The sequence below is a fragment of the Erithacus rubecula genome (genome assembly GCF_903797595.1).
Source record: "Erithacus rubecula genome assembly, chromosome: 9".
Classification (NCBI taxonomy): domain Eukaryota; kingdom Metazoa; phylum Chordata; class Aves; order Passeriformes; family Muscicapidae; genus Erithacus; species Erithacus rubecula.
In genome coordinates this window covers 11,161,225-11,184,214 of record NC_136660.1, presented here as the reverse complement: position 1 = coordinate 11,184,214, position 22,990 = coordinate 11,161,225, and the positions used below count along the sequence as shown (strand labels likewise).

At 39.7% G+C, this 22,990-nt stretch overlaps 1 protein-coding gene across 1 annotated transcript; it reads left to right on the top strand.

Moving 5' to 3' along the window:
* Positions 1-1,255: 1,255 nt before the first annotated feature.
* BMS1 (BMS1 ribosome biogenesis factor) lies at positions 1,256-22,484 on the top strand. The gene is made up of 23 exons (XM_079312643.1): positions 1,256-1,319; positions 1,553-1,794; positions 2,132-2,322; positions 2,684-2,763; positions 4,170-4,358; positions 4,810-4,952; positions 6,186-6,307; positions 7,036-7,232; positions 7,908-8,044; positions 8,532-9,352; positions 10,137-10,238; positions 11,158-11,315; positions 11,808-11,889; positions 12,731-12,807; positions 13,854-14,039; positions 15,473-15,661; positions 16,159-16,339; positions 16,709-16,767; positions 18,213-18,335; positions 19,346-19,493; positions 20,369-20,544; positions 21,086-21,247; positions 21,959-22,484. The coding sequence occupies exons 2-23, from the start codon at positions 1,619-1,621 to the stop codon at positions 22,193-22,195; spliced, it is 3,936 nt and encodes a 1,311-aa protein (XP_079168769.1). The 5' UTR covers positions 1,256-1,319; positions 1,553-1,618; the 3' UTR covers positions 22,196-22,484.
* Positions 22,485-22,990: the final 506 nt, after the last annotated feature.

Sequence of the window (22,990 nt, the reverse complement as noted above, 5' to 3'; positions counted from 1 at the left end):
AGAATAAGGGAGGATTTCGCATGCTAAATATTGAAAAATATTTTTTTCTACATAGCTTGTCAAAGAGATAGTGAGCATCCAAATTCACCAATGTCACTTACAGCCAGCCCAGGCCTACTCCACGGCAGGGTGTCCCGAGCTCCTCATTATGCAAACCACATTCCTTTTTTCACAGCCACCTCCTCCAGCAGCAGGCCCGGTGTGACAGCCGCGGCCCCTGCGAGTGCAGCTGGCAGCAGCTGCCTGGGAGGCGGAGGGAGCAGCTCACAGCCCGGACACCTCCTTAGCGCCCTGCCCCTGGCCGGCTCATGCCACAAGGCAAATCAGCCCTTTCAGACAAGAGGGCTCTTGGCTCCATTGAGCAGGGTCTGCACCTCGGGGAATGACCTTCAGGCGTGGGCACAGACCGAGATAAGCAATGCCTCACTTCTCACCTGGGCCACCTTGCCCTCTGCGTGCCTCGTCCTGTCCCTGTGGGTGCGCGGCTTGCGACCTGCAAATGCCCCCACCTAAGCTGTACTAGCGACAGGAGGAGAGGGCATAGCGTTAAACTGCACGGGGGGAGGTTTAGATTGGAAATTAGGAGGAATTTCTTCACAGAAGGGGTGGTTAGACACTGGTCTGGGCTGCATTGCTGTGGAGTCCCCGTGCCCGAGGCTGAAGGGAACGTGGCACTCGGTGCCAGGGCCCGGCTGGCCCGGCCGTGTCGGGGGCTCAGAGCGGGATCCCACTCGTTTCTGTGACTGCGCCCGAGTTCAGCGCACTGAAAAGCTCTTCGTAGGCTCTGAATTGTTTGTCTCCACATAGTCCTCGGCAAGGATTAATCTTTTATTTTTCTCACAGTGATTGCTGGGCTAGTCTCCCAGTTGGTACGGGGGCTGTCCCGAGCCCGCAGGCAGCCTCCGCTCCGGGTGGTGTGAGGCCGGCCTCGCGGGGCAGCTACCGCGGGCTTTCACAGAGTGTGCAGGAGAACAATTGACTCCTAAACACGCGCACAGGGGCCGGTTCCCGTTCCCGTTCTCGGTTCCCGTTCCCGTTCCCGTTCCCGTTCCCGTTCCCGTTCCCGGTCCCGGTTCCCATTCCCGGCGCGGGATGCGCGGCGCCGCCGCCACCCTGCCGCTGTGTGACAACGTGTGCGCCGGCAATAGCGCTCCGCCGCACCGGAACCCGGCGCGCAGCCGCCGTTTCCGAGAGGGAGGCTCCGCGCTGAGCGCCGGTGCGGGCACACGTGGGCCGGGCGGCGGGACCGGGCCGGGCCGGGCCGGAGCGGGCCGGGGGACGCGGCGGAGCGGGCAGGGCCGGGCCCACGGCACAGCACGGCACAGCACAGGTGTGTGGTGGCTGCTCGTGGGGAGGCCTCGCGGCAGGACCCGTTCTCGAGCTAAGGTCTGCGGTGTGGCCTGCAGCTCCGCGCCGCCGGGGCACTGCCCGGTGCCCGCGGCCCTGGGCCGGCATGCAGGGCTGAGCGGGCTCCGTGCGTTGGTCTGGAAGTGCTTGCACGGTGTTCTCCAGCTGCTGTGCCCTGTGTAACTGTGCTCTCTTCCTGTGCCAGCTGCGCCCGCTGTCGCACGGAGGGACCGGGAATTCACTGCGTGCAAACAGCTGGTGAACGAGTAAGATGGAGGAAAAAGAGAAGAAGAAGCATCGTGCGAAGCATAGCGGGCCAAAGGCAGAGAAGAAAAGGAAACGATATCTCAATGACCTGGGAATAGGAGATGAGGAGAATGCGCGGAAGAGAAACCCCAAGGCCTTTACAGTGCAGTCCGCTGTGCGGATGGCCAGGACGTTCCACCGGTGAGAAGTGGAACTGGCTCCAGCGTGTGCACAGGCGGCTGGACGGCCTGGGGTTTCTCTGTTACTTTGTATACAAATACGCACACTCTAATTTTCACTGCTGTGTCGGTGTAGCGTTCGTCATTCACCCAGTCAGGTTGTGCCTCTCTGTTACATTGATTACACTGTGTTAATCAATAGAAAAACTGAATAGCTCCTTAGAATCAGTGGGAATTCCTGGTATCTGTGCTTGTGCTCAACCTTTGTGTTTAAGCTTTTGCAAATACTGAAGACTTTCAAATAGTAGTGTCACTGTCCATGACGTTCCTGTATTTATTTATGACAAATTTCTTCTCAGAACTCAGGATCTGAAGACTAAAAAGCATCACATTCCCGTGGTTGACCGGACTCCCCTGGAGCCACCTCCCGTGGTGGTGGTTGTGGTTGGCCCTCCCAAGGTTGGGAAGAGCACTGTGATAAAGTGTCTCATTAAGAACTTCACAAGGCAAAAGCTGGTAGAAATCCGGGGTCCTGTTACAATTGTTTCAGGTGAGAGCAAACATGGGAGAAAAAGAAATGCTTCCTTTGTGCTCCTTGCTTGTCTTATTTTGAGAGCTGGGATGTGTTAATGTTCTCCTAATTTTTTGGTAATTTTGAAGAAATCATTTGGTTGTGTGATATGTCATATATACAGCAGAAGAAGATCTGATAATTTTAAATAAAAAATTATATTTTAGCAGAATTATAAGCAGGCAAAATCAGACACTTTACAGTGATGCATGTTGGGTGATTTACAGATTCTGAGTTCCGGATGCCCTGGAGGAACTTCAGGAATGTGACCTGAAAAGAAAACTGAATGAATATGTTTGCTCCCTCTGTTTCAGTTTTTGATGCTTGATTATGTTTCCAGGTAAAAAGCGCCGGCTGACCATCATTGAATGTGGATGTGACATTAACACAATGATTGACCTGGCTAAAGTTGCTGATCTGGTAAGTTAACAATGGAATGTGATTTCTACTGTAATTTATATTGAAAATACTACTTTTGGTTGGACTGCACCAGTGTCTGATTTCTCTACACATTTTTTGGTATCAAGGGCAAAACTGTCTCTTTGAAGAGAACAAGACCTTCCCTCTTTGACACACCTTGTGTTCTGGAACAACCCCAGGACTTTCCTCATCCTGAGGCTGGGGGAAAGTAAAGTGTGTGTGTGGTTGTGGGGAGGATGTGAGAGTAGGCTAATGGTGCTGAACTTCATTCTTATGCAACTGATAAACTTTTAGTGGAAGATGTAACAAGCCAAGGTGACACAGTGATTTTTCATTAAGGAATTTGGTTAAGCCATATTATAAGATCTGAAAATTATTTTTAGTCAAGAAGTTTTCAACCAATGTTCAAAGTGGAAATATATGTTAATTTACTAGTTGGGTTTTTTAATGCACACTGAAGTCTCCATCTGTGAAGAATGTCATGCAGTAATACAGCTGATTTCAGTGGAATGTGGTCACTGTTGTAATTTACTTTTGGATCAAAAAATGACATGAACTCATCCTGGGGATCCAGTGCATGATCCATTTGTTTAGAATTTTACTTTACATGTAGATTTGGAGTATATTATTCACAGCTGATTAGGTATTGGGATCCTTGTCTAAGTATTAACTATTTAAATATTTAAATACATGTGTACACTGATCTAGATATTATTCTATTTTTATGTTTTCTACTGAGTAAGGGAGATGTACCAAACAATGCAAATACTTCTGCAAGTATATTTGGTGGACATTTCAGATTCTGTGTGCACATGGTGGTACTGAGAATCTGTTTGGATTTATTGTTAATGGGCTGATATCACATCAGTGCTTGAAGATCTGTCATCTGTTCCTGTGTGCTTTAAGTTTCTTGTGGTTAAGACCCTAAACCAACTTTGCTTCCATTTTCATGTAACTGTTTGCTGCTGTTTCCCTGTGTCAGTGCATTTAAGTTGCAACAATGGAAAAATTTAGTTTCATTTTTCCAAAACACTTGGCCATAGCAGCATTAGAGTATCCAAAACACAGATATGCGTTATATTAGTTTCCTAAGATGTTCCTAAAAGTCTTGGAAGATAATCAGTTTTGCATATTTTAAATTCACCAGGTGAACACTTGTTCAGATCTTATTGTAATACTGAATGCTGTTGCATTCCTAGAGCATCTAGAACTTCTTTGGCAGCCAAGTTCCATACTTCAAATAAAAAGCCAAAGTTGGTTTTCAGGGTATATGAATTAAAGTACAGAACTCTTTTGCAAAATTTTGGTTCCTGAGAAGCTTAAGAGTTTAAAGTTGTGGTCTTTGAAATTAGCTCATGTGGGCACTGTGGTGTTGCTGTAGTGAAATGTGACTGTTGTGTTTGCAGGTTCTAATGCTCATTGATGCCAGCTTTGGATTTGAGATGGAGACATTTGAATTCCTGAACATTTGCCAGGTACATGGCTTTCCCAAAATTATGGGAGTTCTAACCCACTTGGACACATTCAAGAACAACAAACAATTAAAGAAGACTAAAAAGAAGTTAAAGCACAGATTCTGGACTGAAGTGTATCCGGTATGACATTTAATGTTAATATTTTTGTATATTTTGCTGTATGGAAGCTAAATTAAAAGTGGATCAATACTTAAGTGTTTATTATGTTCTTGCATCTTTTAAATAGGTAAGTGAACAATGTTGATACTGTATCAGATTGTTTTATCTTTATTTGCTAAAATGTGTGATTATTCTCCATCTCAGTGTGAGAAGCTGCTAAATTTGCTACTAGGTCTGTTATGCAGGTCCCTTGCAAGGAGGATCTGCCTGTAGGTCTGTATGAGGTCTTGAGTATGTGAATAGTTTTCCATTAAGATTTAGGGGACAATTTTCATGTTGAAGTAAACTGTGAAAACATGTGAAATTTTCATCTAGGATTTACAAATTAGAATTGCATAACTAATCTCTTTCTTTAGTTTTATGGATATTAAATTGATTTTTTTCTGTTTTTATGTCTTTTTAATGTGTTTAGGGTGCTAAGTTGTTTTATTTGTCTGGAATGGTTCATGGAGAGTATCAAAAGCAGGAAATTCACAATTTGGGGCGTTTTATCTCAGTTATGAAATTCCGGCCTCTCACTTGGCAAACATCTCACCCCTATGTTCTTGCAGACAGGTATGTTTTTCTCTCTGTTCTTCAATCTCAGCATGGGTAGCACCTTGTTGTTTGAAAAAGCTGTGCTCTTAGCCCTCAGCTCTGTGTGTGAATGGGTGTTTGTGAGTGGCTTTGGGAAGGGAAGGCGCCTCTGCAGGTTTGTGCTGTTCAGTTTTCACTTGTGTCACATCATGTACACCCCCTCTGGTATATTGTAAATATTTTTGAAACACAGGATAGTTAAAATAATTGTGCTTGTTGATGATTATGCTGAGTTTCTGTGGAAAAGAAACAGCATTCTAGTGATTAAACAACAGCTGGTGAATTAGTCCTGAGTTCCCTGGAATATCCCTTCTGCTCCATCTCCCTGTGTAGCATTTGATTCACAGTCTCTGGAATATGAAGGTAATCTTGATGGCAGCTGTCTCTGCTTGAGGAATTACCTCACCTTTCATATTTGATTGCCAGAATGCTTACATTTATGACCAAACTCCCACCATAATCCAAGGTGCCTTGAATGAGCCTCTTCTGTAGCTCAAATTCTTGAGGAAAAATTGTCAGAGAAGTAGATCAGCATTGTGCAAAGTCCTGCAAAATATGGAGAGCAAAGAGAAGGAAAATGCACCCCCCACGCTCTGTAGTCTTCCAGTAACATTGTTTTAGGTTGCTGTAACTGTTGCAGTTTTGTGATTGTTGTTTCAGTTTTAACCTGATCTGCAGCTGGGCTGTGTCCCCATTCTCTGCCTTGGCTCTGTGTGCTGCCTCCCATGTGCAGGGTAGAAAGGAGCTTCCCCCTCCTCTGCCTGCAAGCAGCCACTCTTTTCTGTGGTAGATTTTGTGTTTTTCACCAACATTCTTAGGGAAAAGAAGGTGTTGTGTGACTGCAGGGAATGTGACATTCAGCTGTTTGCCCTCTGATAGTGAGATTGATTAGAGGAGGGCTGTATGTGCAAAGCTGATAAAGAGTAGTTAAAATGTGCTAAGAAAGCAGTACCTGTTCAGTGAAGTGTTGGTAAACCTTCTGGAAATTTGTTGAACATAATTATAGAACTTTTAAAATACAATTCTAAAATGCTTTTAGAAGATTTTTTTATTCTATGAATTTTTTCTTACTTATGATAATTTAGTTTTAATTATTAGAGTCTGCAGATCATACAGTGGCAGCAGTGATGTTCTCTTTTCTTAAGTTACTTTTTCTCAGAAGTTGCCCTTGGGAGTCTGGGTATTTTAACTATGATTTTAAATGTTGAGTAGAATGGAAGAGCTCACAAACCCAGAGGATGTTCGAATCAATCCCAAATGTGACAGGAAGATATCACTGTATGGATACCTGAGGGGAGCACACCTGAAAAACAAAAGTCAAATTCATATGCCAGGTAATTTATCAGAGTCTTAGAACTCTTTCTGTGCTGATCTGTGAAAAACAACATAGCAGAAATTATTTGTATCTTTAAAGTATGTTGTACAGCAGATTTTTCATCTTTCTAAATACCTGTAATATTTGTGAAATTTTTTTATAAGCACATGTTTTTGTGAAAATAAATCTTGTAGTTAGTTTTGTTTTTAATAGTGCAGTTTTGTTGCATGATAAACATGTTACAGTATTTAAAGTTTTTCAAAGGTGTATCACTTTAAAAGGTTCTTAAAATGTAAAACATACCAGCCCTAATAATGAAAAGTAAATTTGAATGATGTGAATCAGTAAATTATGTAATATATTTCTTATGGTCAGAATTGACTAATTTAATATTTTAAGTGAATGATTAAAAAGTTTAAATTAAAAAATACTGTAATAATAAATTTACAAACCCACTCAGAAGAGTGAGTTGCTGTTTTTGTCATTTGAAAACAGGCAAAGAAACAAACAAAACTTTTCAGGATTCTGGTGAACTCATGTATACTTGTCTAACTTCAGTGGTAAGGCAGAGGAATTGAATGCTTGGCACAGAGCTTCCTGTTGATGAATCATTGAATGCCACAATGTTTGGGTTTTTTTGTTTGTTTATTTTTCCTTTTTTTTGGGGGGAGGGGGTGAGTTTTGAATCTCTCCATGCACAAATTTCAGAATCAGAATGTTGTGCTTCCTTTTGTCTGTCCTCCTCAGGTGTAGGAGACTTCACTGTAAGTGATGTGAGTTTCCTGCCAGACCCCTGTGCCCTCCCAGAGCAGCAGAAGAAGCGTTCCTTAAATGAGAAAGAGAAGCTGGTCTATGCCCCTCTGTCAGGAGTTGGGGGTATTGTGTATGATAAAGATGCTGTTTACATTGACCTTGGTGGGAGCCATGCTCATGAAAAAGAAGAGGTAAAAGAATGCTGTTGGTGATTTGAATTCTCTTGGAAAATGTAGTTTTTATCCTTAAAGCCAAAATAAGTGTTTAAAATTAAGCTTCTTTAAAATAGTCAATCCTTATCTATCCACAGTGGATAATTAGTTCTGTTCTCCTTCAGGGATTTCAGAGAAGGGATATTTCTATTATCTGTTATTGTACAAAACATTGGAAGATCAGTTAATATGAAGTACCTAAAGTTTGTGTAACAACTTCATAAATATAGATATAAGATGTATGAAATCTCCTGGCTGGACTGTTATCACTCTTATTTTGTAGGACATGGTGATTGTTGGGAGAAGACTTTAAGGATTTGACTGGTCAAAGGGAGAAAAAAAAAATTTGCCTACAAACTAATTGATTTCAGTTCTTTTTCCCTTTGTTGTGCTGAATGTTAAATACCTTTGGGTCTATGATAATGTGTTTGCTGGTATTTACTGTAGTGGTTGCATATTGTAAAGGAGTCCATCTTTAATTTTTCTTGAGTCAGTATTCTTGAAATGTGTAGAAGGGAATTCTATTCTGAGAAAATGTTTCTTTAAAATGCCCTGCAATTTTTTCTTGCATATGGTTATTTCTGCTGGTTTAAACTGATATTAGACATTTGTTTATTTAACTTAATTGAAAAGTAAAAAACATTGTCTTTCCAGGAGGAAGTGAGGCCAAATCATGAACTTGTTCAGAGCCTCATCTCCACACACTCAGCCATTGATGTTAAGATGGCATCAAGCAAGGTCTCTCTCTTCATGGACTCTACACCCTTGGGTTCAGAAGATGTAGGACAAGAGTAAGTTTTGAATGCTGGGCAGTGTTTGAGCATGAATGAATGTCTCATTTCAGGCTCTAATTTAGGAAAAATTCTCAATAGAGCACAGCTAGTAAAATGACATGTTGTCTGATTCTTCCTCTTCTGAGATTACTCATATGCCACGCTGTATTTTGGGATAGAAATAATTGGTACTAGGAAGTTTTGCCAGCAGTGTATTCCTGCCTTCCAGGAATTTATTGCTGATACAAGTAACATTTCTGTCTTAATTCATTCAATGGAAAATGAAGAAATTTATTGGAATTCTTTTTGGCTGTAACATTCAATATTCTTGAATAAGGAGACATTAAAGAATACCAGTGCCTTTCTAATGGTCTACATAACTTCACTTTATTTGAAAGAAAATTCATAGAACTATTTAAAAGTATTAACATGAAGCTTCATTCTTTTATTAAAATTTTCTTCTTCTTTACCATCTTAACCCCAAATGTGGCCTTTGGGAAAACAGGTTTGTGATGCCAAAAGAAGAGAGGCAGGTGGATGTGAAGACTGGAAGGGTTCGTCGGAAGGCCGTGTTTGAAGACAACGAGAAGGAAAATGATGATGCAGCAAGTGATGAGGAAGATGACCAAGAAGAAGAAGATGAAGAAGAAGCAGTGTCTGAAGATGGAAGTGATGGTGATGATGAAAGTGATGCTGAGGAAGAAAGTGAGAGAGTGCTCTTACGGGAAGGGGTGGCTGTTAGGAGAGCCAAGCGCCTGAAAACAGAGGTGGCTCAGGAAGAAGCTGTGAATGAGCTACCAGCATTTGCAGACAGTGATGATGATCTAGAGATGAGCTCTGAAGAAGAAGGAGAAACTGTGCCTGAAGACAGTGAGATGGAGGAAGAGGAGGAGGGGAACTTACAAAGGACTTATGAAGATGAAAGCTCAGATAGTGAATTTGAGGCTGCAAATAAAAGAGCTGAAACTAATCAGTATGGTATGAATAGGGAAAATACAGAATTGAAATCACAAATCTCAGAGCACAGTCCCAAAAGAAAAGCAGTGCTCACTACAGATTCAGGAAACTGCACTGCGGAAGAGGCATCAGAATCTGAGGCTGAGAACTCTTCCCTTGAAGAGGGTGATGATGAAGGAGGATCACATGAGGAATTAGAAGCTGAAGAGTCAGATAGGAATGAGTTGCAGCACAGTCAAGCAAAGAAAGCTGATAGTGTTAGACAGACTAAAGTTAAAACTGTAGATACTGAGGATGATGATGTGGAGAATCTGCTGAGAGAAGAAGAGGAGTATGAAGAAAAAGTAGATCTTTCTGCTGACACAACAGGTAGACTATAACTGTTTAATTTTTACTGTGCACTTTAATTGTATAAATTGTTAAACAATATAATTAGAAATTACTCCATAATATTGCCTGTTATATATGTGTGTATGTATTTTTATATATTTCTGAAGTAGCAAAGTTAGGAAAGCTTGAAATGCTTGCTATTAAGCCTTTCATTTGCATTGTAGTATGCAGTGTCAGGTTTCCTTCTTTTAAAACAGAGGTAATTCATTTTATAAACAAAACTTCATTGATTTTGCATATACTTCTTTTTAATCTTTATAGCTATTGTGTAAAACAAATTATGATGCTGTATTACATCTAGAAAGACTAAAACATTTTTTGGGGGAATGTTAGTAAGATGTGTTAGCTACTCACTGAGCACTGGAACAGGTATCTCCATCTTTGGAGATGTTCAGAAGCCACCCTGAGCTGCCTGCCTTAGGTGCTGCTGCTTGAGCAGTGGGGCTGAACACAGAGACCCCCAGAAGTCCCTCCCAACCTCAGCCATTCAGTGAGTCTGAAAAAGATATGTGTCATCGTGAACATGATCAAGTCTGTCACTGTTGTTAATAAGTTTTTTAAATTCTGTCCCAAAAAAAAATTATCAGAGATATAATTGGTTATCCACAGTTTATGCTTCTGTGTGTATATGGAGTGTGAGAAAAAGAAACTGTGGGTTGTGTCTACACTTAAGCCTCTTGTCCTGTCCTTGTTTAAATTATTTTTGTAATTTCTGACTCTTGTTCTTTTTTGGAGATAGAATATGAATTTTTTCCCTTTTCAGGTGCACTTAAGTGGAAAGAGGACCTCACACAGAAGGCAGCTGAGGCCTTTCTAAGACAGCAGCGATCAACCCCCAATCTTCGTAAACTTGTGTATGGAACAGGTACAGATCTGTTTGGAAACTTGTCTCAGTGTATGGGGGCTTTGAGCTGTTACTAGTTTGCAAGTCTGAGTATTTGAGCACTGTATTTTGGTGGGAGGCTTGAGGAGAGTTAATTGACTTTTTAATTGCTGATACTCATTTTCACTAATAATTGTAATAAGAAGACAGTTTTTACTTTTCCCATAAAAAGCATTTTCCAGACTACTCAGTTGTTACTCATGTTTTCTGGTTCAGTTATTTCTTCTAAGCATTTAAGATTTGGTGATTTGTGTAATCATCTGATAGCTATTATGCAAACCCATTGTGGTAATTGTGTTTCATAAAGGGATGTTGTCTGTTGGCTGGTTTCAGGAATTTCTGTCTCACAGTGACTGTGGAGGAGTCTCTTAGACATAACAGTATCAGATGTTTGTCAAGGAAAAAATAGCTGGCTTAAAAGGAAGAGAAAATTGCTATTTATGTAACTTATGTATGTAATTATGTATGTTTCATTCACAACTTTTCCAGTGGTTGTCTGAATGCACAAATCTCATTGTGCAGAACCTTTGCAGAACATTATGAGAGTTTGCAGGTGTGGGAAGACTTTCTGACAGATTCTCCAGTCTGGTATTCTTGATTTACAAGCAAGCTTAATGTCCTTCCTGTTCACAGATAATTTTGATATTGTTCCAATTTGTGATATTGAACAAGCATCCTCTGTTTACTTATTGGACAATTTTAAAAAAATATAATTCCAGTTAGGAGAACAACTGGATCAGTGTACCTTTTTCTTCAGGGTTTTACATTTAAAACTGTTCCAGTTTGGTGCTTTTATTGCCTTGAACCGCTGCAGCTGTTGGAAACATAAGGAGAGGGGTGATTAATGAATTTCATGCATGTGCTGTGGGGGAGATCATCACAGGCTCTGTGTTTGGTTTAGCTGTCGAGGATGAGGACCAGGAGAGTGAGGATGCAGATGATGAGCTTGGAGGTTTGTTTCGTGTCAGCCGTCCAGACAAAGCGTCCAGACAGAAGGCTAATGCTCTCGACTGCTCCAAATTCCTGGTAGAAAAGCCACAAGACTGGGATTTAGAAGAGGTGATGCCATTGCATAATTGCTTCTGCATGTCCTGCCTGGTTCTGTCCTGGCTGTGTGTCAGAGTATGGCTGAGCTGTCATTGAAACAGACCTGTGGGAGCTATGGCCACAGTGTCTTAGATTCTGCCACTTGCTGTCACTATAAGTAAAAGATCCCAAGATTTACAAGAGTGGCAAGTTACAGTAAATTAATGTAATGCTTGGCTCACTTTAATATTTGGTGGATAATAGTTTATTCTTTATTTGCCAAAAAGTAAAAAGTGGGAGAGACCCAAGCAAAAATACAATGTAGGGTAGAGATTTTTGGCCAAGAATTAAATTGGGTGCACAATCCTGCTTTTGGGAAGGCATTGTGTAGTTTTGGTAGTGGTGTCTTGATGTGGAGGTGGGAATAGTCTGTGTGGTGGTGTCTCTGAGGGGAGAGTGGGGAATGTCTTGGGAACATTTCTGGTGATGACCAGCAGCAGCTCTGCAATGACACTTATTTTGCAGGTCATGAGCAGTATTCGGGACTGCTTTGTTACTGGAAAGTGGGAGGATGATAAAGATGCAGCAAAGCTGTTGGAGGAAGATGGTACGTGTAACACTTCTGAAAATGATTCATATATACAGGATTTTTAAGAAAAGTATGACTTTTTAGTTATGTATATTTTGCCTTAGTGCTATACCTGCATTTTTTTTCAAACTATATATAAATTATTATATAGATACTAACATAATTGCACATTGCTGTGAGTCTCTGTAGAAACAGTAGGCATATACCACATTTTGGAAATTCACTTTCTGAAAAATAGAGTATGTAATTTAAATTACCACATGGATTTCTTAGTCTCAACACTTGGACATGCCAGCTTTGAATTGTGTATCTGAGTTCTTTTATTCATCATATGTGGTTTATTCTTAGTCATGGTAGATTAGATAGTCATGGTAGAAATAAACAGATTTGGGAAGACAAACTTGCCATTCATGTTTGGCTGAAAAGGGAGATCTATCTTCAGGTGTTTTGGAGGTGTTTTTGTTTTGTTTGTGTGGGTTTTTTTTTAATTAAGAAATACTTGAAAATATTTAATAACGTGGCTGTATCTTACATGTGTCATTATTGTAGTTTAACAGGCTTTTTTTTAACCTAAAAACTGTCAGCTATATTTAATTTGATTTTTTAAAAAATGAAACATAGGGGCTCAATTGCTCTGTTGGTGTCTTGTGTCATTAGAGTGCAAACTAATGTATTGGGAGTCCTTTGGGATGATCTAAACTTTCTATACATTTTTTATATCATAAAGGAGGAGCCATATTGAGTTTAGCCTAGAATTTTCAGCTGAAGCTGTAGAGAGGGCAGAACAAATGTATAAAACTTGATGGGAATAAAAAATGGTTAATTAATGCTCACAAGTCTTTGGTGCTTATTTTTGCAGAAGAGCTGTATGGAGATTTTGAAGATCTGGAAACTGGGGTTGTGCACAAAGGAAGGGCTGCTGCTGCAGGAGAGCAGGTCTGATCTGCATTTTTATGTTCTTTAGCAACCTAAGTGTGAGTTTCTTATCAAGTGATAGGCCCTTTATGTAATAAATTCAGTGTTCATAGAATTAATAGGAAGGAAATCAGTGGGAACAGGAAAGAAGAGGTCTGTATATTACTGACTTTGTTTAGAGTGGCATGTTTTTAGCCTGAGCCTAAATTTTTGTTTCTAGTTAATTATGTAGAAGTCACCTCACTTATTTAACAGTAGGTGTCAGGCTTAATCAAGAGCTGGAGGATCTGGAGGCATGACAGAAGTATTTTAAAACCAAATGTAATCATGACTGTTTGTACTATGTCATCTCATCTGATGCAGACGATTATGGCACTCTGTTTAAACCAAACAAATTGTGGATACTTGACAGAGTTTCCTAGTTCATTCCTCTTATCTGCATAAAGGAGGTTGGTGGAAGCAATTTTATGTTGTGGCTTGGATGTCTTCCAGTAACAGAACTGTAGTTGTCTGTGACAGTACAAACTGAAAAATCAATTTCTTTTTGGACTGAACAACTAGATGGCTTTGCATTTCATTATAAAATTGCAAAGCCATTGTAATGGTATAATTTTGGCAATATTCAAATGGTCTGTAAACAAACTTTCTCCTCCCTGGTCTCTAGAGTGTTGCCTTCCAGCATGATATTGCTTAATGCTATCAGCAATTACATTTTTAACCTCCTGTATTATATATACTTATATTAGCTGTAGAATCACAGGTAGGTCAGTTCTAGGGTCTGTTCCCTCACATTTAAATGATTTTTAGTCAAGAAAGTTTTGTCAGTGAAAAGGAATATGATTCAATCCTGAGATTCATGCTGAAGTTATGTCTCCTTGTATGAATAGCTTACTAATCTCTGTGTAAAATTGAAATGTTTTTCAAGTGTCTAGTAATTGGCACTGTAAGGAAGTATTGTTTAATAATGTCTCTAAAAGTATTGTTTAATAATATCTATCAAACTGTTGATCAGAATGGGTTGTTTTCAGTGAACCATTTTACATGTTTGATAACTTATTGTTGATTAGTCTGGAAGTGAAGAAGAGGAGGAGGAAGATGAAAAAATGTCCAAACCAGAACCTGAGGAGGAGGAAAAGAAAAAGGAGCGCATGGACAAGAAAAGAAAACTTAAAGAAATGTTTGATGCAGAATATGATGAAGGGGACACCACATACTTTGACGATCTTAAAGAAGAAATGCATAAACAAGCACAGGTACAGTCTGCTAATTTGGCAATTTTTCTTGCTATATGTCTTCAAAAATGTTCCAGAGAGTTTGTCTCCCAAAGATTTTTTTCCTGGAGACACAGGTGATACTCAGGAGATATTTCAGAAAGTACACAAAATACACAGAAATTTGTGATTTTTTATGTGATTTTTTATGCTTGAACTTTTTGATTCTGTTATCTGGAAAGGGAAACAAACAAACAAGCCAAACAAATGAAAGCTGAATTTAAACTGAGTGCAGTTTTTAACCAATTTTTAAATCACTGAATAAGCCAGGATGTATCATCTAAACTTCAACTACTTAAAAACTTTTCAAATGAAAAAGGTATCCTTTTATGTGTAGGAAGGTGAAAATATTCCTCTTATTAATTTCTGCAATATATTTTCATGGTATTATTTTTACTGTGATTTTTTTGCAGTGTTATTAATGGATAAATAAATTCTCTGTGACAGTCCTTTTCATCCAACTGTGAATTTATTTTGGGAAAAAAATAATTAATGACTGTTGCTCTGTACATGTGGTAGAAGTCTTCAGCATAGCTGTATCCAGAATGTGAGGTGTTGATTTGGTTCCAGGCCTTTGTTTTTTTACATAAGAATTTGCAAGCTTAAAGTAGAGGAAGTAGCTTCCTTCTTTGTCTGAATTGGCAGAACACCACCTTACATTGTTAGTAACTTCACTGTCTTGTCTTCTGACAAAATTTTGCACTAAATAGTAGTTAAATTAATCCTTACCTGCCTGTATTAGCCTCTGTCACAAAGGATAATATGAGCTCTGGTATGCTGATGTATTGAGAGCACTTAAAGGATAAAGAAGGACATTCAAGTAAAAGAATCAGTGTCTTATGGGTAGCTAAACATCAGCAGCTGGAACAGGAGGGTGAGGCTTCTCTTAGTCACAAGGATATCTTCTTAAATATTTGCACAATATTTACTTTCTTACCATATGGTGCAGAAGAGCTTTTGATGATATACAGTGTGAGGATGCACAAAAATATTTTTAAGCTGCTAGTGTAAGAAAGAGGGGCACAGCATCCTCATAAAGTGACACCTTAAAGATCAGGATGTTAACTTTGAAAGGTACTTGGGCTCCTGAATAAAAAAAATGTACTTCTTACAGTTGTGTCTGTAAAATCCAAAGTCACCATTGTGAAAGGTGTATCAGAAATCACTCAGTCATTTGCTTCTCTTGGATACTGTCTTTCAAGCAGCCTAACAGGCCCACTTGGGATTTCAAATTGGAAGTGCTTTGTGGTGGTAGAGATCCTTCCTCTGAATAGAAAGTCACAGAACCTATTAGATCTTCCCCAAAAAGATTGATATAACTGTTAGCATGTTTTAAATAGAACCAGCCCTTCATGAACAAGTTGTTAATACTTGAATTTTGTGAAACACATGGTGGCTTTCTCTTTGTCACATAGCTTAATCGAGCGGAATTTGAAGATCAAGATGATGAGACCAGAGTGCAGTATGAGGGATTCAGGCCTGGGATGTATGTTCGAATAGAGATTGAGAATGTGCCCTGTGAATTTGTCCTGAATTTTGATCCTCATTATCCCATCATCCTGGGAGGTCTGGGCAACAGCGAGGGGAATGTCGGCTATGTACAGGTACGTAGCCAAAGGGCTGAGTGCATTTTAGATGTTGTATCTCAGTACAGGTGTGCTTCAGGGAGTCTGGAGTTCCTGCTTTCTGTGTACTGAAAATGCAGTAAACACTGAGAGAAACTTCCATCCTTGTCTGCTGAATAGGGGATTTGCTTTAGACACAAGATGTAATTCTATAGTAGCAGATTCTGGATCTTTACAGGCTTAATAGGATGACCAGAAAAGGTTACTGTTGTTTAATGTTCAGCTGCAGAGGTGTCTCAGGACTAAGGTCTGATACTGTGATTGCTAAATTGCAAACATTGATTGTACTCTGACCTTCACGATCTAGATACAAGTGACTACAGAAAAGTTACATACATTTTTCAGGGTAAGTGAAACACTGATTGATTTTCCCAGTCAACCTAGTGTTAGTGAGAACATTTGGAGATAAACAGAGATAAAGCTTACAGAATCACTGTTGCCATCCTGTAACAGCACGGTCGGTTCTGTTCACCCAGCTGCGCCTGAAGAAGCACCGGTGGTACAAGAAGATTCTCAAGAGCCGGGATCCCCTAATCCTGAGCCTGGGCTGGAGGCGCTTCCAGACCATGCCGCTGTTCTACATGGAGGATCACAACGGGCGCCAGCGGCTGCTCAAGTACACGCCGCAGCACCTGCACTGCGGGGCCGCCTTCTGGGGTGAGCCACCCCCATTTCCCCAGGCAGCAAAGTCACACCAAGCAGTGTGGGAAAACAGGCAGCTGTCTGATATTCATAGATTGCTTAAATCATTTGTGAATTGCTTGGATTTTCATCAAATTCTGAGCATTCTGCCAAGTGTGGCGTATCCAAGAGGAACCTGCACACAGACTTTGCACTCATTATGGGTCCAGCCTTAACCATTCCTTTATGGGGCTTTAAATGTGGGCAGTAGTTCAGGAGATTTAAACTTTGGTTTACTTCATTGAGTAAATTTGTAATGTATTTTGAAGCTTTTGGAATTTAAATAGGGGATAGATATTGTGTAGTAAAACTTTTCAGAAGTTTTAAAATTTAATTTTCTTTTAGGGCCCATCACTCCTCAGGGGACAGGATTTTTGGCAGTTCAGTCTGTCAGTGGCACAACGGTAAGTTAGTTACCACAGAATGTTGATAACATATATGTATAATACATATATATGTATAATATAATATATGTATATTATGTTGAGGTGGGAAACTGTATGGAATGGATTATTTTTTTTTTTAAACAGATTTCAGGAAAAAATTGTTTACTGTGAGGGTGATGAGGCTCTGGCACAGGTTGCCCAGAGAAGTTTTGGATGCCCCATCCCAGGAAGGATTCAAGGCCAGGTTGCATGAGGCCGTGAGCAGCCTGGTCTAGTGGAAGGTGCCCATAGCAGAGGTGTTGGTTGGAATGAGATGATGTTTGAGGTCCTTTCAAAACCAAACTATTCCATAATTCCAATTTAAATAGTGTTAAAGCAGTATTTATCAGATATGATCTTTATTAGATATATGTTAATCAAAGGTAGGTTCATGTTTGCAGATAGTTGGTAACAAAAGCTTTGCAAGGCATTGTAATGAGCTTGACAGCAATCAGAGTGGTGATTATTACCTCCTTCCTAAAATATGCCTAAAATATGCTATTTCACAGTTGTCTTTTTACATGTTTTAAAAGGCTACTTTCATCATGTGTCCTTCATATAATGAAATGTCTAAGAGCAGTGCACAAAGCACTTCTCCTTTGAGACTTTCTGTCTGAGTAAGATTCTGTTTCATAAAGAGAATATAGTGAGGTAGATCACAAGGACTTTTAGATAGCTTCCAAGGTAATTAGAATGGCAGTTCTGGAAATCTCATTAGTAAATGTAGGAATGTTATGTCAGCAGCACCTCAACTAGTCTGTACTAGTCAATCTGCATTTTTCATGCTGTGGTACTTCTGTAAAGGTTAGAAATTCTGAGTCTTAAAAGTGAAATGTGGAGTGCAGGTGCCCTACAACACCCTTCTCTCTGGAAGGAGATTCAGTCAATGGGTGGACTGTTCAGTGGATGAGGAGTTGGTTGAATGGCAACATCTGAGGATAGTGATCAACAGCTCAGTGTCCTGATGTGCAGTGGTGACAAGTGGTGTCCCTCAGGGTCTGCACTGGGACCAGCACTGTTTGACCAGCACTGACTATCACAAAGGGGGCTTAGAAGAAATATGGAGATAAACTTAGCAGGGCCTGCTGTGATGGGAAAAGGAGGAATGATTTTAAATTCAAAGGGTTGGTTTAGACTAGATATGAGGAAGAAGTTTTTTACAAAAAGCATGGTAAAACATGAATAGGTTGATGAGAGAGTGTAGAAGCCCCATTCCTGGAAATATTCAGAGTCAGACTGGATGGGGCTCTTAGCAGCCTGATGTATTGGAACATATCCCTACTCACTTCAGGGGGATGGGACTAGATTAAATAATCTAGATGACCTTCCTATCCAAACTGTTTTGTGAGTCTGTGATTCTAAATGGTGTCTTCATTGTTTAAGAAATACACATTCAACAATGTCTTTCATCTCTGATGTTTCAGCCTGACTTCCGGATTGCTGCAACAGGAGTTGTGCTGGATTTAGATAAATCCATAACTATTGTAAAGAAATTAAAGCTAACTGGTTTTCCATTCAAAATTTTTAAGAACACTTGCTTTATTAAGGTAAGTTCATAGGTATGTATACTGTAAAACCAGATGTACTGATGTTAGGAAGGAATGCAAGCTGGGATTGTCTTTCCTGAGGCAAAAGTTCTCAGTTATTGTTGAATGCTGTTCTGGATGTCAGGAGCTGCTTGTGGTTTTTTGAGCTCCCTTCCACGTGATCTCTAAAGATACTGATGACTAGCCAAGTAATATGAATTATTGTTAACCAGACAAAAATTCTGGAACAGTCTCCTGGTTCACATTCAGTGTGATTTTTTTTTTTCCTTCCTACCCCCTGCTTCCTTCCTAAAACCCACAATTAGCAGTGGCAGACACTTTTGGAGGATGTAAACCTGTTCCTGGTAAATATCAGTCTGATCCACTAAATTTCAGCTCTGGAGTCAAAGGAGACTTCTAGCAGTGCTTAAGACTTCTCAGTTACAGTTACAGAAGTGCTTGGGGTGGGAACTGTTGCAGGAATGAATGTTCACTGTCCTTCCTGTTGTGCTTAGCTGGACTTTCAGGCTCAAGGAGAGCTTAGGTTATTCTGTATTTGAGGCAACAAGCAGCTAAGCAGTGATCCCAGCAATGAAGCACTCAAATATTTGCACTAGGCATAGACAGATTTTTTTTTTTCTTGTGATATATGAAAGAAGCAGGAACCTTCAAGAATATTGTATTAGAATCTCAGAACTAGCAACTTAAGGCAGCTTGCTTGTTTTTAAAATACCCTATTTCCAGCAAATTACTTTAAAGGAGAACTGTAAAGCTTCTGTAGATATGTTCTGTTTTGAAATTTTAAACATATGTATTAAATGCTTGCCTGTGATATATGACAAAGTAGATTGCTTTCAGCAGCTCACCTAAAGTCAGCTCAGTGGGTTTTTGGTATGATCAGCACTCCTAGTCTAAAGACAATGCTATGCTCCTCCTGTCTCTTTATAAGATATGCTTGTGGGAATTCTGTTTTTGTGGTCACAGAGAGAGACTTGGCCTCTTGAATGATGGTGGGCAATTGCCATTTTCAGGGAATGTTTAACTCCCAGCTGGAGGTGGCTAAATTTGAGGGTGCGGCGATCCGCAGTGTGAGCGGGATCCGGGGGCAGATCAAAAAGGCGCTCCGAGCTCCCGTGGGCGCTTTCAGAGCAACTTTTGAAGACAAGCTGCTGATGAGTGGTAAGTTGCACGTTGCATGTAAGTTATCACACAACTTTCATCCTTCTTCACAGATTGCAAAGCCATGCCTCAGGATTCTGGGGTTTGATAATTGAGTGAATTCATGGAGTAAGAAATGCTTTGTGAGACGCAGAGTGAAATTAAAAAGAAGTGCATTTTATGTTGGACTTCTTTCACTTATACCCAAAAGTCATCTAAAAGGCTTAAATTGAAGACATGTATTTTCAAGTGTTTTAATCTTTTACACAGCATGCTTTTAATGTTTTACACAGCCTTTCTCTTTGAACATGATGAATTGAATTTAGTGGTACTAGTGCTAGAAGGACACTTTTCTGAGAAATCCAAGGACTGGCATTATAACTCCAGTCAACTTTTTTCTGTAGCCTTTTGGGGAAATTATGCAGGGGATGGTTACCTCCTGTGTTTGCTGAGTTTTCCTGTGATGTTGAGAATGTGAGTTACTTGGGTTTCTACGACTGGTTTTCCTAAACACACCAAAATGTGTGTTGCATTATCATGGATAGTGCAAAATAAAAGCAAGTTAGTTCTTTTATAAAAATAGACAAAGGGAAAGAAAATTTGTTTTGTCAGTAATTATACAGGCACACCTACATATATGAATTCTTCTTTCTTGTTCTTGAATATGAATGATGAGCAGGATGGTATTCAGCTGCCTGCTCTTCAGGAATGTGTGCTGTTCATGCCTTTGTGGGGTTTTGCATTGCTTTTACTACAAGTTGAAGGCATTTGGTCTATATACCAAACACAATGCTGGCATGTGGTGTAGTATTTGTTCTGTTCAGGCAATCTTTGCTTAGAGTGTGGATGTGGTGAACTCTTGTTTTAGAGCCAAATAACATTCCCTTTTCTTTCAGATATTGTTTTCGTGAGGACCTGGTATCCTGTTTCTATCCCAATGTTTTATAACCCCGTAACATCCTTGCTGAAACCAGCAGGTGAGAAAGATAGTTGGAGTGGGATGAAGACAACAGGCCAGCTGAGGTATGAGAGAGGCATCAAACTGAAACAAAACAAGGATTCTCTCTATAAGGTATATTTCTGTTTCGTTTTGTTTTTTAAACCAGTCAAATTTGTAGTGTGTCTCAGACCTGTGCAAACTGAGAGCAGTATAATTCATGTTCATACATTTGCATGTGTACTTCAAATTTTTATCCTCAAGGCACAGTCCTGGCATGAGATGGAAATAAAAAAGCTGAGAGCAGATTGTTGTGGGTCAGTTAAAGTTTATAAAGTAATCTGCAAGGTAGAAGTCTTCTCCAGAAGCTTACTGGGACTTCTGTGTAGTAATTGGGATGAGCATACCATCTACAGTTCAGTCCAAGGATATCAGAGAATGTTGTTTATTCACTTTTGGTTTATGTTTTTTGTGGTTTATTTTGTTTGGTGGGGTTGGTTTTTTTTGTTTTGTTTTTTTTTGAGGAGTGTGTATTTATTTTTGTGGGGTGTTTTGTGGGGTTTGTGGTGGTTTGTGGTGGTTTGTGGGGTTTTTTCCCGGCTGAAAGATGAAAAATTAAATAAAAGCTTTTCAAGATCATGAGTCCTACATATATGTTCTGTATCCATTCTTCTAGCCTATTGTGAGGGAGAAGAGGCATTTCAATAAGCTCCACATTCCTAAAGCACTGCAGAAGGCACTGCCTTTTAAGAACAAGCCTAAGAATCTTGAGAAGAAAGGCAAGACTCCAAAAGACCAGTGGAGACCAGCTGTTATCAGGGAGCCTCATGAAAAGAAGGTAATTATCACTTACTCTGAAACAAGGACTCTTGAAGGGTAAAAGTGTTGTTTAAAGCTTTTCTAACTATTGTTTTGACACTTGAATCTACTGCTAATGCTTAAGATATATATGTTCCTAGTGAAAAATGATCACTTGCAATTTGTTTTGTTCCTGTTTGGCACATAGTATGTATATGGAACTGTCACTGAGTGGATGGTGTCTATTTTTTAGACTAGTAGGTCACCTGAAGCCTAAATACAACTTTTGTCCTTCTCACAGCACTTGCAAGATATTTCACTTGGATTTAGTGCTCTCATATTATGGGTGACTTAAATTGGCAGCTGCAGTTTTTTATTTGACTTGTCATTTACATGCATTATTAACACAGACAGGATTTGAAGCAAATACTCTGCTTCCAAAATTGAGAATTAAAGTGCTTGCAAAAGCAAGAAGATCCAAACTGCAGTTTGAGCATTCTATAGTAGCAATTAGGCATAGCCTTTTAAAAGCTATCTAACCAAAATCAGAGTTCACAAAAATTAAAGCTTTGATTAACTTCCTAACAGGATAAATAATTAAACCATTTTAGAAATTAGGTAACAGGTGCAGAGATAATTAGGACTTGCCTTGAATCTCTGATTCATTATGTGTGTCTCTGCTGAGGTTACACTGTTTCTTGCTCACCAAAACTGAGCTACATGTATATTGACTGTCTATTTTCTGTTCTAGATATCAGCTCTTCTCAGTGCTTTGAGTACAGTGAATAATTACAAGATAAAGAAAGCCAAAGTAAAGCATCGGGAGCAGCTTAAAGAGTATCTCAAAGTTAAGCAGAAGGAGGATGAACAGAAATTCAAGAGGCAAAAGGAGGCTAAGAAAAAAGTCTATCGCATACTGGGACAGAGGGAGAAAAAGAGGCAGAAGTCAAGCTTGAAAGGATCTAGTAAAGGAGAGAAGAGTATGTAAAATTTCATCAGATTTCAGGCCAAATGAAGAAATAGGGTAGCTATGCAATTTTCTCTTGAAGAAACAAAAAGGCCTTGGACTACACCAGATGTGCTTTCAAGAGAAGAAAGAAATGCAAATATGACCTTAGACTCTTGAATACATTTGGTAATGTATATAAATAAGATGTAGAAGTATGAATTGTGGGTTTTATACAGGAGTATTCTGGAGGACTTTGTATTTCAGTATATTTCTATGCATAATGCATATTCTATCTAGCCAATAAAGTATTTTAATGTCAATTACAGAATATTGTTTCTTTGTGTTTTGTCTTAGTAGGCTTCAGTGGAAGAAAACTCCCCTGAATGTCTCCAAATATGTTCCTTACTTTGAGCTATTACCTAAATTTTGCTCTTGGCAAATATTTTATTAAAAGGTGTGAAGATCAACTGTTTCTGGGTAGAAGTTTTGGAAATTCTTTATCTTTGACCAGAGTAGCTCACTCCTATGCTTAGACCATTTGCCCCTGCATGAAAGCATCTCAGTTTTTTCCACTTCTCACTAGGTTATTGATCAGATCTTCAAAATAGTGTTGCATCCAGGTCTTGTGTTACTTGGCCAGTTTTGGCACCTTGAGGCTGTCAGTGGATCCCTCACTGCCTGCAGCTTTCTGGGCAAACAGTATTAGACCTTTCCCAAAGGTGTGCAGCTACTCTGTGATTTTCCATGGGGTAAGCACTGACAGGGGAATTTGCTTCCTTTGGGAAAATCTTCCTGCACCCAGCCAGCTTGGTTTCATTGTTAGGCTTAAGATGA

Excerpts from the sequence above, each read along its gene's own strand:
- BMS1 (XM_079312643.1), top strand. The coding sequence starts at position 1,619 with ATGGAGGAAAAAGAGAAGAAGAAGCATCGTGCGAAGCATAGCGGGCCA. Across the intron at positions 11,890-12,730 it reads AAAGCTGTTGGAGGAAGATG|AAGAGCTGTATGGAGATTTT; the intron begins GTACGTGTAACA and ends TTATTTTTGCAG. Across the intron at positions 21,248-21,958 it reads GGGAGCCTCATGAAAAGAAG|ATATCAGCTCTTCTCAGTGC; the intron begins GTAATTATCACT and ends TTTCTGTTCTAG.